General features: G+C 37.6%; 2 protein-coding genes and 1 long non-coding RNA gene across 3 annotated transcripts in view; 1 reads left to right on the forward strand and 2 right to left on the reverse strand.

The window, feature by feature from the left end:
- Nucleotides 1-16439, reverse strand: part of LOC110381082 (uncharacterized protein) — a 165208-nt gene that overhangs the window by 128106 nt on the left and 20663 nt on the right. The gene's annotated exons all lie outside the window — the stretch shown is intronic.
- On the forward strand, nucleotides 802-2496 carry LOC135116935 (uncharacterized). Its single transcript, XR_010276511.1, has 5 exons — nucleotides 802-1324; nucleotides 1422-1753; nucleotides 1831-1975; nucleotides 2059-2385; nucleotides 2461-2496. It is a non-coding gene; the product is annotated as an uncharacterized LOC135116935 (long non-coding RNA).
- Nucleotides 2567-3721, reverse strand: LOC135116934 (uncharacterized). The gene is made up of 7 exons (XM_064034797.1): nucleotides 3628-3721; nucleotides 3471-3537; nucleotides 3358-3393; nucleotides 3156-3248; nucleotides 3004-3078; nucleotides 2819-2910; nucleotides 2567-2726 (listed from the first exon to the last, which is right to left on the reverse strand). The coding sequence occupies exons 1-7, from the start codon at nucleotides 3640-3642 to the stop codon at nucleotides 2574-2576; spliced, it is 531 nt and encodes a 176-aa protein (XP_063890867.1). The 5' UTR covers nucleotides 3643-3721; the 3' UTR covers nucleotides 2567-2573.

The raw sequence follows: 16439 nt of genomic DNA on the forward strand, positions 1-16439 counted from the left end.
GGCCAAGAGAAACGTGTAAAAGGGACAAAGCTATTTATTACGTAGCTCCATCTCTCTCAAATCTGAATCACAATAACGTCTCATATTACGACCTCAGTAAAAGAAAATTTACCGATCAAGATTGTAAGAGAAAACATAAATGGACGAAAACATCTTATTTATGGTTTGATACCGTAAGAAAGTCGTTAAACAATATTTATGGGCACACGTAACGTTTGTGACTTGCAAGAGTTACAAGTCGTAAGAATTGCAATTTAGAACCAAGAGGTGTATTTTACTTTGAATGTTTTGTTGCTAGTGTTGTAAATTTGTTGTTTCGGAAGGCACGGTAAATTGGTCGGCCCCGGGTATCATTTGGTCGTCACGGGTCAGTCTTACAAAGGAGTATCGGGTAGCCTATGTAACTGGGTTGAAAAGGTGAGATAGAAAAAAGGCTTGGTAGATGATATTGTAAAAAAAATACACACATGCGAATTGAGAACCTCCTCTTTTTTGGGAAGTCGGTTAGTTAGTTTTCTAAAAATGGTTACAGGTCAATCAAGTGTCCTAGTTGAACATGAAATATTAACTGTACCGTGATTTTAATTTTTAAGATTTTCACTAATATTTGCATTTAGATTTTACATATTAGAAATTGTTCCCAATATTTTTTATTTAGTCATGAATTCTTTATTTCTTATATTTTCACCACAATTTTGTTCCTTGTTTTAAATACTTGAACTAAATCATTTTCCACAGCAATTTATATCAAATTAAATTACCACAAAAAAACTCAGAAACTACACAATAACAATAACATACCAGGGCCTGCAGTCTCGACAAAGATAGCGATCGCTTAACGACAAAATTCGGTCGATAAGTCCTAACGATCCGATCGTAACGATTTTTGGTAGTCTCTACTGCCAAAACTATCGAGTGTCATCGCAAAGTTACCGAATATTTTCGGTAAGATAACGATTTATCGTTATGTCATAGAATTTCCTTGCGACAGTTTTTGACAGCCCGCTAAGTGATAGCTACTATCGATATCGTTCCTATATTTGTTTATTTTACGTCAGAAAATATTAAATAAATAGTAATTTAATAAATAATGGCTTCTGAATATTTAGCATGGGACTTAGTTGTGCTCGAGCACAGACGCGATGTGCTTATGGGTCGACAAATAGCACGAAACAAGCGAAACGATGAAAATCCCTTGGATTTGGAGGATGGCCAATTTCTTCAAATGTATAGAATTTCAAAGGAAATGTTTCACAGGCTACTAAGTGAACTGCGTCCATCTCTCCAAAGACGACGGCCTTACGGACTTTCTGTGGAGTCCCAAGTAAGTGTCTTTGCGACCTACCGTGCATAAATAATATTTCTATAATATATTTTTTCTTATAACTAAGGTTGAACTTTTTAAATTTTCTTCTTATTAGATACTGACGGCACTCCGATTTTACGCATGTGGGTGCTACCAACAACCTGTTGGCTTGCAGTGGGGTTGTAGCATGAGCCAAAAATCTGTTAGCCGAGTCATCCGGGCTGTAACTTCGGCAATAAATGAAAAACTTTTAAGAAAATATATTAAATTTCCAATGACTCAAGGAGAACGCCATGCGGCAAAACAGAAATTTAGAAATGCCCCACAGCCATTCCCAGGGTAATTGGAGCCATTGATTGCACCCATATAAAAATTTTAGCTCCTAAGACCAATGAGGAGTCTTATGTGAGTGGTCACCATGAGGGCCATTCATTAAATGTGCAAGCTGTAAGTTGACCTTCAGTTCTATAATATCTAAAAATATTGTTTGAAAAATATGTACTTACATATTTAATATATTACAGGTGTGTGACCCTGATCTTATTATTTTAAATATTAATGCTCGATGGCCAGGAGCGAGACATGATGCTCACATATGGGCAAATTCACCGGTGCGCTCAACAATGAAGCGACATTTTGAAAATGGGGACCGCCGTGCTTGGCTGCTTGGTAAATAAATGAACATTATAAATCTGCCTCGAAGAGGTTGCCCATTCGACTTCTGAAATTACTTTGTATTTTTAATCTTTTAGGTGATGATGGATATCCTCTGGAACCGTGGTTAATGACTCCCATAAAACATCAACAGCCTGGCACACCGGAATATAAATATACCGAAGCACACTGCTCAGCTAGGAACATCATAGAAAGATGCTTCGGTGTGCTAAAATCTGTGTTTAGATGTCTATCACACCAACGCCAGTTAATGTACGAACCCTATATGGCTGGCCTAATAATTAACGCATGTGCAGTGCTCCACAATATGCGGATAACATATAAATTACCGGAACCAGAGTCCACCACATCCATGCAGCTGGTGGATAATAGTAGATTCCATGATGATATGTTAGAAGTTACAGGTAACTTATGAACTGATTTTTTATTTTACTATGTATGTATACCTAACACCAATACATTTTATTTTTGTTATGCAGGTTCTGGGCGAGCTGTTGCAGAGCGCATAAGAAGAAGGCTAATTAACACTAGTTTCACATAATTATTATACTTTTTTCATTTATGTACTGTTTCAAATAAAAAACATTTTATATCATTTATTATTTTTATTTATGTAATTATTTATTGCGTCAGCTATTTTGTTTCCGACTTTTACCAATTGCAGCGTCGCCTCGGCTTGTACCTTGGCTGCCTCAGCCTGCATCTTGGCAGCATCTGCTTGCGCTTGAGCAGCAGTTGCCAGCATCTAAAAAACGTTGGATTTACTGAATGTGTCTTAATGTTCTCTAGCATGCTAGTGTGTATAATAATTAAGAGGAAATTTACACTATAACACACCTTCATTGTAGCAGCATTTGCTTCTGCAACTGCTAGAAATTCTCGTCGAGCTGCACTATATTGCTCAGAAACACTTTGGCGAGGATTCAGATCTGAAAATACCCAAAATTATTGGTATTGTAGGAATTATTGGCTGACCCACCTGCAGAACTAATGTTTTTATTATAAATAAAATTTAAGCTTACTCCTCTTTCTTCTGGGTCTCTGTCGCAGTGGTGGTGTTGATGATGCAACAGTTTCTGTCCTTCTGCCACGTACTGCTGGAATTATCAATTATAACACATTAAATAAAAATCAATGAAAATAAACATAGGTGAGCAAAATAACTGCAACTTACTCATTTGTAGTACTGGCGACTGAGGGGCATCTTGCACTTGTTCTTGGATGGGTGGTGGTGAAGAACCAGCCGTTGCTCTGCTGTCATTGATTGCTAAAATATTTTGTTAATTAATATTTTGGTAACATTAGTGTACAGATGTATACACATAATAAAATATATTATAGCAGTAACCAACTAGTTACTAAAAACTCCAACTTACTTGTTTCAGTCGGTAACAATTCCACAAAATCTCTAGCTGTAATAAAATAAATAGTAACATTAAAATTAAAATAATTATATTTTGAATTGAGTACCTATTAATTTAAAACTTACCCTGAGAATGAGGTAAGGTGAGAACCTCAGAGATTACCACCCCAGCCTCCATCTCATGTTGTAATAACTGTAAATAACAATAAAAGTATTTTTAGTGTTATCAACATTCAAAGATTGAGAATATTAAATTGTATTGAATACAATAATCACAACTTACATCTTCCTCTGGCATAGCGTCCGGGCAGTCTGTCCCAAAGGAATAATCTGCCCCAACTATTGAAATTATCCGGCTCTCGGCCTCGGTCAGGGAGCAGTGCTGACGCCTCGGTTGCCGGTACGTTTTGTTCTTTTTAATTTTGCCGCCTTACTGCAAGCGCGGCTTTTAAGTCTCTCCAAACCTACAATTAGAATAATTAACTCAAGTAAATAATAAAAAACTGACGTGGCATGTACATGCTTATAATTAAAACCAATTCAATCTTTGAAAAGACTTACCGTCATCCACTGCTCTGGTGTCTTTCTAGACCCGTTAGGAGATTATTGAGCTCCTCGGCAACCTCCCTCCAGCCCGTTTCGAAATTTTCCCGGCCCTGCAAGCCGGTAAATTTCCGCGTGTGCAAATATGGACGCGCTTCTAATATTGATAGTAGTGCATCAATTTGAGCGGGTGTAACACGAGGGCTACGCAGACGCTTACGCCTGAAACATTAAAGTAGTCATTATGTAAACACAGAATACTTCGGATGTATACAAAGTATTCAATTTAGTAAGTACCAAGAATAGGAATAAAAAATTCTCGTTGTAGATGTACTTACCTGACGCTCAAGCTGCTGGCACCCGGCAGGCCTGCGCCTGTTTCAATGACTTCACCGTCCATGAATAGTAATGAATACACCGTTCTCCTTTATTATTATTATAAATCAAACCAATGTTCAAGTGCACAAACAAACTTGACATTGACAGTTTGTTTATGTTCTATGTCTGTATTGCAAGTACGCAAACTATTAAGATCTTTAATATGTGTTTTCTTAAAAAACGGTATGTTTTACTTACACGGTTCGATGCAAAAAGTTTTAATATGATAAGGTTCATCTATTTTCTTTATAATTGTCAAAGGAAACAAAATTGGTTGTGCAAATCTTGTCTACCATTTCTCCCTATAATACAAGGATTTTTTTTACATGCAACATTTTAATACAAATTCACCGCACTATGAATACGGTTTTCGCTATCGTACCGACACGAATATGTCATGATAATTAGCGATGTTGCCCGCTATCTCGGCTGTCGAGACTTGCGTTTATCGTTACTGTCGTTATGGCAAGCGAATATTTTCGTTAATATTTAGCGACTGTCAGTTTGCGATCGAATCGCTATCTTATGTCGAGACTGCAGGCCCAGGCATTGTTCCTAAGATTTTCACACAAAATACTAGATTCCCACATTAAAATAATGCGACAGGCGATCAAACGGAGCAGTGTGTACCGACCTTAAGCTTGCATCACCATTGTGAACGAATTTGACATTAAAACCACAAAATGTTCAGAGGTTAGACCATTCACTAATGTGCCAAGGCTGTATTAAGTTTAGATTATGAGTGAATTACTGTCTCTATAGTGTAGTTACCTTAAAAAAAGCTAAATTTTATCACGGCTACGTATACAGGAACATTTTTAAGCATCAGCATAATATCTGAGTATGGGTATCAGCACCTGCGGAGGCGCGAGTACATGGATAGTTGTCAAACCTTCTAGCTGCTACAAAAACTGTCAATCCTACTTATATTATAACTGGGAATAATTGTTACTCTTGCACGCAAAAACTACTGAATTGATTTCCATGCTCAGTAATAAACCTTACTTACATAAAGAGAGCAAAATTTGACTTCTTTTATCTTTGCGCGGAAAGATATTCCTTCGAGACGCGGGTAAAACCGCTGACGGAAGCTAGTTAACTATAAAATAATACACTAACGAACTGGTACTTCACGTCAGTTTTCAAAAGTGAACAAAACGAAAGAAATCGTGTGTAAATATGCATAAAACAGACTATAAGTGTTCGCGTGTCGAGACGTACAGTAGATGACACGCGATATCGGTTAATTCACTGCTCAGCTATTTAAGGCTCACTTCGAAATAACGCGGGTTTTAACCGACTTGGCAAAAGTGGTATGCGTTGTGATTTTAGCAGTCTATCTATCGGCTTATCGGCTGGAGTTTAGAAGTTAAAATACTTTGTGTAACCTTTTCAGCGTTTTATTTGCAAGGTATACTGCCAAAAAACATGGTGGTAGCCTTTGACTAAAAACAGTAACTTAAGTACATACATATAAAAATTCTCCAAATATTTAAGGCTATAAGAAAGAAATATAATCGTTCTATGCTGTAACATATTTAAAAAAAGGTTGCGGTAACAAAACGTCATTAACAGAGTGACAATCGTGGTTGCCACTTCGTACAAAGTCAGCCTAATGTCAAAATATTACGCTTAGCTAGTGCATGATGATCATACACAATAGAGCATGGTATATAACTTCCTCAAGTCAATGCTAATTGATTGAAATAATGTATGAGTCAATTATAATTTAGCTGTGAACGTTTTAATTCAAAACTGAATATCTAATTGATCGAACTTCCCGTATTAAAATTATGAATTTAGCAAGTCTGTCTGCATGTTAGAGTTTTGAAAATTGTTGAACAGATTTCATCACATAGATAGAGATTTTTGAGTAGGTATGCGTAAAATACTTTTTTTAGAACGTAAATTCATGAGCACGAAACGGTTCTTAAAAAATGAAAATGACTCCAACACTTTTCCCATTATCAAAACAAGCTCAACCTACATACAAAGAGATGAATAAAAAAGCGCTTTAGCAAAAACAGCAGCGAAGTCATTCATTCATAAAAAAATATTCGTTGCATCTCTAAAAATGGCCGTTCATGCTTTTTCATAAAGCCTCCTCAAAACTGCGTGCCAAACCAACATGGCGGCTATGAAATGTCAAATGACCATAACCCTGTAATACCCTTGCGTCTGCTGAATACTTTTCGCGCCAAAATTCACATAAGTCCATCTGACCTCGTGATATGCTGCATTTTTACCTGAAACAAGAGAAAGTCTTTTGAATTTCGGTTTTAAAAGGAGTTTATCGTGAAAGTTTTGGTAAAACATGTCAAACGAAATCTTTTTCACTATAGTCTTAGAGAGTGATTTGTTTCTATAGTATTGCTAGATTACCAAACATATAGAAATACGAGTATATTAAAATATGTTAACATCCTAATAGGGTGAAGCGAATTCAAGAATTTCTTTCCTTTTACCTCTTTCAATCCTCGGCTGGACATAAATGGCTATTCGGCTATTCACATCAACTCCTAACAGATATGAAATACGCTTTTTAAAGATTATTACTGGCAGGAAAAATGCTATACAACCTCGCTCGGTCATACGATATAAACATGAATAGAGATTTTCAAGATTTAAATAAAGAACGTTTGAAGATAGGCCGACTAAAACCAAGTACCGTATTTCGTAAAATAGTAAAACGGCAAAAGCATTTTCTCGTCTTTTGAAATTTCAGACGTACTTGTCAATCGAGAGTCGGTATAAAATATTAAGGCAGGCAGTCACGAAGCTGTCGAACGGTTCCGTATCTATTTTTGCTTTCGGAATTAAAATCACGACTTTGAGCTACACGATGCTACTAGTACTTACTATCGGTTTTCGATAGGGTGAATGATAAATCTCTATAAAATCTGCCGATGCAAACTATAATTCAGCATGCTGTTGCAATGAAAATTGATATGATAAGAGTAACCCATTTTTTTATTTCGTATTATTTCATGATTGCAAAATGGCACCTATCGAGGCAGTAAGTACAATCAAACAGTTATTTAAAAAGCGTTAGAATATTAGGAAACAATAAAATAGACAGTTAACATTAATGATTTGAGGAAGTAACATTTTTAAACCTTTCATTAGTGTGTCGTTTTGTCGGAACCAAACACGTGATTACGGGTTGTTTGGCATTTGCGTGCAAAGACCATTTGGCTGAACAGCGTGTCCGAAATGAGAATTTAATTTAATATTAGCTGTACTGTGAACTCACACGTGTCTAATGAGTTTTTTCCAGGAAGAATATAGTATTTTTCGTGTATTTAATATGAATAAATAAACGAGACGGGGGGCGGTCAAATACTGTAGCCACATTTACACAGAAAACTGCATTTCATCAAAATCAATACCCAATTTCTTCAAACCTTTATACATATATAACTGTACAAACGTCCAATTAATATTTAATCCCAGAAAATAATCAGCAAGCTTTTCGCAAAATACACGTTTTTACCAACTTTCCCCAAATACAACGTCGTCCCCAGTACTTCCAAAAAAAACTACTTCTAACGAATATTTCCAGCATCTTTTGTGACCGTAACAATAAGGGCTACATAGTGAGGGTCCCCTTATCTTCAAGGGAATCTTATAGACCTGTTGCTGAAGTACACGGTTCAAGCTGGGAATGGCCTGTAAAAATAGCGGCCATGGAGAACATAATGACTAGCGGAGGTGCCATAACGGAAAATCTCCTAAGAAAGTAGCGCGCCAAAATGCGGGTGTGCGGGGGACGAGGAACTTTTCTGTCTTCGCCCTTGTACGCCTTCCATGGACCAGATCATTATTTGTAATACCCAAAATCGGTGAAAGATGTCAAAAAACCAGAACGACTCGTTAGTTCACTCGTAACAGACTGGCCACCGTACGTATTTGACCAAGAAGAAAGCGTCTGACCTACCTGCATTATGGCATCTCCTCTCATCTTTTCTTACTCCGTGCTAGCAACAGTGACATTTTTGTTAGGCTTAGGTCACACGAAAAAGGTCGGTTTACACAGACGGCTAATCCCTGGACGCGAATAAAAATTGTATGATCTACAGTTATGTAAAAAGGCGACCTCAAAAAGTATATTGTTTTGTGTCCTATATTTTTGCAGACAGGTTTTTTAGGATTGTAACATTTTTTACCGAGGATAGGAATGTATTTTCGATGTAAGCTGAATTATATTTTTTTTTAACTTTGTCTATTTTAGAAACCGGCTAAATGTCCAGATGACAAATAAGAGATTTAAAAACTTCGTTGCTCACCTAAACTTGTACCTAAAAGTAGTAATTTCAAATAGTTTCGTGAGCATCACCTTTATAACTTAGGTAACCTAACTTTTATTGGCAATGTTTTACAGCAAGTTTTTGTTCACTCCTACGCAATTGAACTTTGTTTCTCCTACGCACTACAATTTATGGGGTTTTTATGTGAAATTTATGGAACCGATAGTAATAGTGACATATTAACTAGTTGGACTTGTCTTAGTATGTTTAACATTGTAAAAACAGGACGTAAAAGAAAAAAAGGCTAGGCAAAAGATGGGACGTAAAAAGCAAAAATGCGGTCTCAAAACAAGGCCGCATTAGAGAATAATAACACTTCCAAAACAAAACAAACAACCTTAATTTCTCATTCGCACTCAGAAAGCGACAAAAGGAAAAGCAAAGAAACCTTAGTACTTGCGGAACCACACATCGTAGCTAGTTCCAAGTAGGTTAATTAGGTGTACGGGACTCTAAAATCCAATTAAGTTGGAATACAACTTCTTCTTCACCTCAAAACGTGATTACAATACAGTCGAACACAGAAGGCTGTACTTTTAAGTTTCATTTTAAGGCCGTACAGCTATATTTCCCAGCGCTATGGGTACTTTTTTTGCAATTTTGTAGGTAACGCTTTGAATAATACGGAAGCAATCGCACAGGTTTTACAAAAATCTGTGATTTGATGCATGATTTGGCAAAGACGCCCGGTTAATTCACATCACTTTATCATCAACAAAGTGAAACCCTTTTTTAACTACCACAAAATATACAATTTATGGATTAACTCAAGACTCGATATTTTGATTGATATTATTATTTTGGACGTAGTTTATTCATTCTCAAAAATCATTATGAACCTTCTGATTTTAAATTATATAGTAACACAGTACTGGTGTATTTAGCTGCGCACAAAATGACTATCATTACAGCGAAGTTAACACTGTTGGTTAACCGCCATGATAATTTACAATTTGCCGCGCTATTTTGTTGAGCCACTGCAGTCGGGATGAACCGGCAAAAACATGTGTCAGCCATTTTATTGCATCGCGAATTCAAATGAAAATAATTGACATTCGAACAATTAATTAATTATCATACGTGGTCACGAATGTCTATGTATCTCCTATTAATTTTCCAACCAATTGCGAGAAACGTTACTTCGGCAATAACCATCATCATCTATATGATGTTACGATGTTACGGAGTCCAAAACGGAGCTCTAAACGTAATAGAATCGTATCTCCAACATAGATTGCAATGTGTAGATGTAAATGGTGCTAAATCATCGGGCCTTCCAGTTCAGCTAGGTGTGCCACAAGGCTCAATATTAGGTCCATTCTTATTCTTAGTGTACATTAATGATTTACCTTACCACCTCAAAAATATCTGCGATGTTGTATTATTTGCAGATGACACATCTCTTATCTTCAAAGTTGACAGAAATAGAGAGCAATTTGACGACGTAAACAGTGCACTCTCAACAGTTACGCACTGGTTTACAACAAACAATTTAGTACTAAATGCTAAAAAAACAAAATGCATTAAGTTCACTTTGCCTAATGTAAAAAACCTAGGTCCTAATGTTATCCTAAACAACGAGGTTCTTCAAACCGTTGCATCTACCGTGTTTTTGGGTATAACAGTTGATACAAAACTTCAGTGGGGTTCACATATTTCTAGCCTCGCAGGAAGGCTTAGTTCTGCTGCCTATGCCGTCAGAAAAGTTAGACAGTTCACTGACGTCGACACTGCGCGATTAGTGTATTTCAGCTATTTTCACTGCGTCATGTCCTACGGTATTTTGTTGTGGGGCAAAGCCGCTGATATAGAGAATATATTTATTATACAAAAACGTGCTATTCGTGCAATATACAAGTTAGGTACCAGAACTTCCCTCAGAGAGTTGTTTAAAGAAATTGGTATTCTCACTGTAGCATCACAGTTCATCTTTGCCAACATTATGTATATTAGACAGAACATACATTTATATACCAAAAAAAGTGAAGTTCATAGCATTAATACTAGAAATAAGCATAAACTGTGTGTACCCTATCACCGGCTTCATAAAGTGCATGACACATTTCTGGGTTTAGGTATTCGTTTTTATAATAAGCTTCCTTTGACCTTACAAGAACTGCCGTTTAATAAATTCAAAGAACAAATTAAGGCTGTTCTTATAAAAAAGGCATATTACACCATCAATGATTATTTAAATGATAAAAATAGTTGGTCGCCATGATGAACGCAAGACAGCTATATTAGCTATATTATTTAGATAATTTAAGTTTCTCCGATTCAATCTCTTGACTCAATGACATTTATTTAATTTTTATTTATTATTTTTTAATGTTTTTACATTATTGACAAGATACATTCTTTGTATTAATTTTCTGTTTCGGATTTTAGTAAATAATACTACTTAGCGGGAACTGATAATTTAATCTTCGTTCTTCTCGTTCTCGTTCTCGTTCTCATTCTCGTTCTCGCAAAAAGTACACTTATCCGACACACCTACTTTACTCTGATCTAGGGGTTCTCACGGTACGAAAATTGTTTATTAAAATAGAGATCATGGCACAACATAAGGTAAAACCGCACTTTACGAATAGGAGACGTTTGGATATAGTTTATAACATACCCAAATACCGTACTACCTTTGCACATAAATTCCATAACTATCTTGGACCTAGCCTTTACAATACAATAAGTAAAGATCTTAAATTGAAGAATCTTGATAGCCAAACATGTAAAGAAACTTTGGAGAAATACTTAAAAACACTAGACTACAACACCACTGAAAATCTGATAAAAAAATTAGTATAAAAAGAGCACATAAATGTAAGCACACATCAACGCACACATCAACGCACACTTCAACGCACACTTACTGTAACTTACACAAAACATACACTTAAACACACTCATATACATACATAAAATAACACAGATTAACTACATACTTACTGCACATACTATAATTCACAATAATGTACTTAATTTCTTAAAATAGCTTTAAGATATTTGTTGCCTGAGTCATTGTAACTGGAACCATGTGTGAATGTGTTGTAATAAGGTTGAGGAAGACTATCCGCTCGTGATACAGTTCTACACTAGTACGAGGGGATAGGGTGAACCAATCCAAAGACAACCAAACCACTTTCAATTTCATTACGCTGTTTTTTTTTTTACATTTCTGCCTAAATTCTACTGTGACAATACCTTTATTAAACTTTTGTATAGCTGTGTAACTTGCTTAATCCAACGCAACTAAATGTATTATTCTGTATAGTTGTCTCATATTTGTGAATAAAGTTTTATTATTATTATATTGGTATTCTCTTTTTGTCTCCCTTTGAAGGGGTAATGAAAATCTAACCACACGGGCCGTGGCCAAGCGTGATTAGGGGATTAAGTTATTGAATATGTAGATGAAACGGAAGATGTAGTTAAAAATTTTCTTGTAATTCGGCAGGTGTTTAGTAGGACAGCTTTCTGTATGGTTTGGGATACGTGTTGTGGGATCTGTAAAATGTCAAGACTGCGTTTTAGGCTTTTTGGCACAACCCCCGTTGATGAAATGACTATTGGGACAATGTGGATGGTAAGCGCTTGCCATTGGCGTTTTAATTCTATTGCTAGATCTTGGTATTTGGTCAGTTTATCAGATATTGTAGATTGTACGTTATGTGTATTTGGGATGGCTATGTCGATAAGGTAGGCAATTCTATTGATTTTATCGTATAATGTGATGTCAGGTCTATTAAAATGTATGGTTTTGTCAGTGATGATGGTTCTGTCCCAATAAAGTCTGTGGTTATTGTTCTCGAATATTGTGTTTGGTTTGTACTTGTAATAGGCTATTTTTTTGTCAATGAATTTAAGTTTATGAGCGAGATGCTGGTGGACTATTGATGCTACTTGATCATGACGGTGTTTATAATCTGTTTGCGCCAGAGATCTGCAGGCAGACGTAATGTGTTGAATGGTTTCAGGGGATGAGTGGCAGTGTCGGCATGCATCTGTGGGGAGGTTACGGACTCGCATTATGTGTTTTTGGTAATTGCGGGTATCGATGACCTGGTCTTGAATTGCCATCATGAAGGCTTCCGTCTCAGGGAACAGCTCACCACGCCGCAGCCAGGCGTTCGACGCATTCTTGTCGACATGGGGTTGCTGCAGGTCGTGGTAGTGCCGCCCGTGTAGAGACTTCTGCCTCCATGTGGCGATCTTCTCCTTTGCATCGGTAATTTTCTCATTCTTCTGCGGGTTTTGATCGGCTAGATTCAAGGGAGTTAGGTGGGTATCAGCGAGGGTTACAGTTTCGTGTAGTGTTGAGTGTTCTGAATGATGGTAGAAATATTGTCTAAGATTGGTGATCTGTCTATTGTGTAGATTAACAACGTCTATGATTCCCCTTCCGCCTTCACGTCTTGGGAGAGTCATCCTTGCACACAAGATCTTGGATGGTGCTTCCGGTGAGCTGTGAGAGTGGTGTTTATGACTCTTTGCAGGTTAAGTAGGTCGCCTTGGGACCAGTTGATTATCCCAAACGAGTAGGTGAGGACGGGGATAGCGAAGCTATTAATGGCTTTAGATGAGTTGCGTGAATTTAATTGAGATCTGCTTATGGTATTTAGGCGGTGCTTAAATTTCTTTTTCAGGTTGTCTTTTGTTTCTTTTTGGTTGATCTGTCTAGCTTGTTGGAAGCCTAAATATTTGTATGTTGTGTGTGGTTCTAACGGTTCGATTATGTTGCCTGAATCTAGAGTGTAACTGTTTTCGGTTATTTTGCCGCTGCTGACAGAGAAGGTCTTGCATTTATCGATTCCGAATTCCATGTGTATATCGTTGGAGAAAGATTGAGTGATGTCTGCAAGGCGATGTAGCGAGTGTGTTGTGTCACTGTATAGTTTTATGTCGTCCATGTACATGAGGTGAGTAAGATTGGTGTGTTTTTGTGGTGTCTTAATGGTGTAACCGATTTGAGATTTATTCAGCATATGGGAGAGCGGATTTAGTGCAAGGCAAAACCACAGAGGGCTCAGGGCATCCCCTTGGAAAATGCCCCTACGTATCGGAATGTCGTTTGTAGCCGTAGTGTTAGGTCCTAATGTTTTTAAGGTCGTGGTCCAATGTTTCATGGAGTTCTCAAGGAAGTTGGTTATTTGTGGGTGTATTTTATAGCGATGAAGGATGTTTAAAAGCCAGCTATGCGGAACGGAATCAAAAGCTTTCTTGTAATCAATATACATTGTGTTTATATTCTTCTTCTTCTTGAAGGCAGTTTTCATGGCAACGGAATCTATTATTACTGTTCTTTACAACCCTGGCTACTCTTGCGGCAGCCTTTTTGCTCCTCTGCGAGAATGTTATTATCTATAGTGATATGTTGGTGTAAAAGTTCTGCAATGCATCCTGTAAGTATTTTATATATTGTTTGTAGGCAGGTTATGGGACGATATTTTGCTGGATTTTGGTAGTCGCTATCCTTTGGTATCAGGTAAGTTAAGCCTTGCGTGACAAAGTGGGGCATAGAATTTGGAGTCTGAACGAAATTATTTATGTGGTTGTGGAGTAAAGGGTGTAGGATTGTAAGTTTCTTATACCAATAGTTGTGTATTCGATCACTACCAGGTGCTTTCCAGTTATGAGCTTTACAAAGAACTGTCACGAATACATCTATTGGTATATGATCAAATTGCATCGGTGTAATTTTATCAACTATGTCAGCGTCTGCGTCTAACCATTCAGCGTCTGCATTATGTTGTACTGGCTCTGCCCAGATCCCTGACCAAAACCTATGAAGTTCCTCTGCGGGTGGTGTTAGTATCTCTTGTGCCTCTGTGCTTGTGTTATTCTGTGTGTTTGATGCGAGTGTTCTATATAATTGCTTTTCATTATTAACAAATCGGGAGTTTTGTTTCTTTCGTAAAGTACAGGTAACATATCTTTTTAATCTACTACAAGCTGCATTAAGTTTTTGTTTGAGTGTGTCGAGATAATCATCATTGCTTAAGTTGGGTTCTTCATGTTGGGAGTGTATACGATATTTGTTTTTTATTATCTCTATTAGTAAGATTAGTCTATTGCTTCTAGTTCCCTTGCATATTCAGACAGCCTAGCAATATCTCTTCTCAGAGACTCTATCTTTTTCTCTAGTCTCTTCTGCCACGCGGGTTTTCTTGTTTGTGTGGGCTGGGTAGGTAGAACAGATTCTCTGATTTTAGCTCCGTTACAGATAGCAGCTGTGTAGGCTGCACAATAGGTGATTGTATGTGTTGTTTCGAAATCTTGATCTCTTGCAATGTATTGAGGAAGTATTTTGGTGTTTATTACATCTACAATAACAGCTAGTCTTCGAGAGGTTTTTTGCTTTGGAATATAAGGTCGGTCGGTAGGACTAGTGTTACGAAATCTATCAAAAGTGTTTTTGAATTGATCTTTAATTTTCTCTAAATCATCGGTATCAGGTAATTGATTTTGATGAAGTTCTGGGTTCTGACTATCTGTTGGTAGGGAATGTGACTGCGTGTGTATTGATAGATTCAATTCATGTGAAGGTATATTTTGTAACAAGTGCATTTGTGTTTCTTGGGTGTCTTCTGACTGAGATGTGTGTGTTCCGTTTTGCGTTGTTGGCAGCGTGATATTTTCGTTATTGTAAGAGTTAATTTCCTGGGCAATTTCACTTCGTATTTCGTCGAGCCTCTGGTCGGTTATCATTTTGTTATTCAATATTACCCGTAGTTGGTCTGAGATTCTCTGTTCTGTTACACCACTTAGTTCTGGATGTTCTGTTATGACTGCCTGATGGAGAGGTTGACGATAAGCTGATCTATTTTGTTCCATCGCTGTTATTTTGTAGTAGTGTCTAATAATTGATTCATTTTGTTCAGTAGTCCATCTTCGTCTCTGTCCACCCACTTGCTGAGTGTTTGTGTGTATTTGTGTGTTTGTTTCTGTGTGAGTTTGTAGTGTGCTGTTTGTTTGTAGATGAGTTGTGACTTCTTCCCTTATTAGGTCAAGTGTTTCCTGTGGCAGTAATTTATTTCTTACTATGGCCCTACATTGATCCCCGAGTCTTTGTCTAGATGCTTGCATATCAGGGAATTTTAACGAGAATTCGGTATGGAGTTGTTGGAGATAAATTTTATTTGTATTCAGTTTTGTAGCTATTAGGTACGTGCGCCAGATGAATTTATTCATTTCTTCTGACCATCGTTTGCGCGCACGACTTGTGCCTGGGGCGGGTGCAAGCTCAGTGGCGAGTGCCTCCTGCACAACATCCTCAGGCGTGGGCGTATCAGATGATACATGTTGATGAAAAACTATACTTTCGGCATTTAAACTAACTGTGGAGGGGGATGATGATAGTGACGGGACATAAGAAGCGGTGCTTGGACTGAATGGTTCTAATGGGCTATTTATCCTATCTACTTCTTCGTCGGCTGTAGCATATTGCATGGTGGGAGCCCGCCTGCTCAACTCCTCACCACTGACGGATCGCATGCTGAGACACCCAGCGTCAGCTCCAGGTGTGCCCCGGCGATCGCCCCCGGGCAGCGGCCCTATACGTTTCTTTCTAGATCTGGTTTCCATATTGGAGGGGTTGGTTTGGGACCGTTAGTTGGAAGGGTGTGTCAAGGTGTTAGTGACTGATTTCGTACCTCCTGGCTATATTCCAGGGTTGGGTCTAGTTGTTAGGACCTCTATATTAATTGCTCATGCCTCCTCTAAGCCCCCCCACCGCGGCAAGGTGGTCCCTTGGGGGGGTTATTATTATTATTATTATATTAAAAAAAAATCTTGATCTTGAGTTGTGTAGCAGTGAGTACGTCATGCTCCCTTAGACGGCACTGCTTGCGGTAGCGTCGGCGGTCGGGTT

This window comes from Helicoverpa armigera, chromosome 5 (assembly GCF_030705265.1).
Source record: "Helicoverpa armigera isolate CAAS_96S chromosome 5, ASM3070526v1, whole genome shotgun sequence".
Lineage (NCBI taxonomy): Eukaryota > Metazoa > Arthropoda > Insecta > Lepidoptera > Noctuidae > Helicoverpa > Helicoverpa armigera.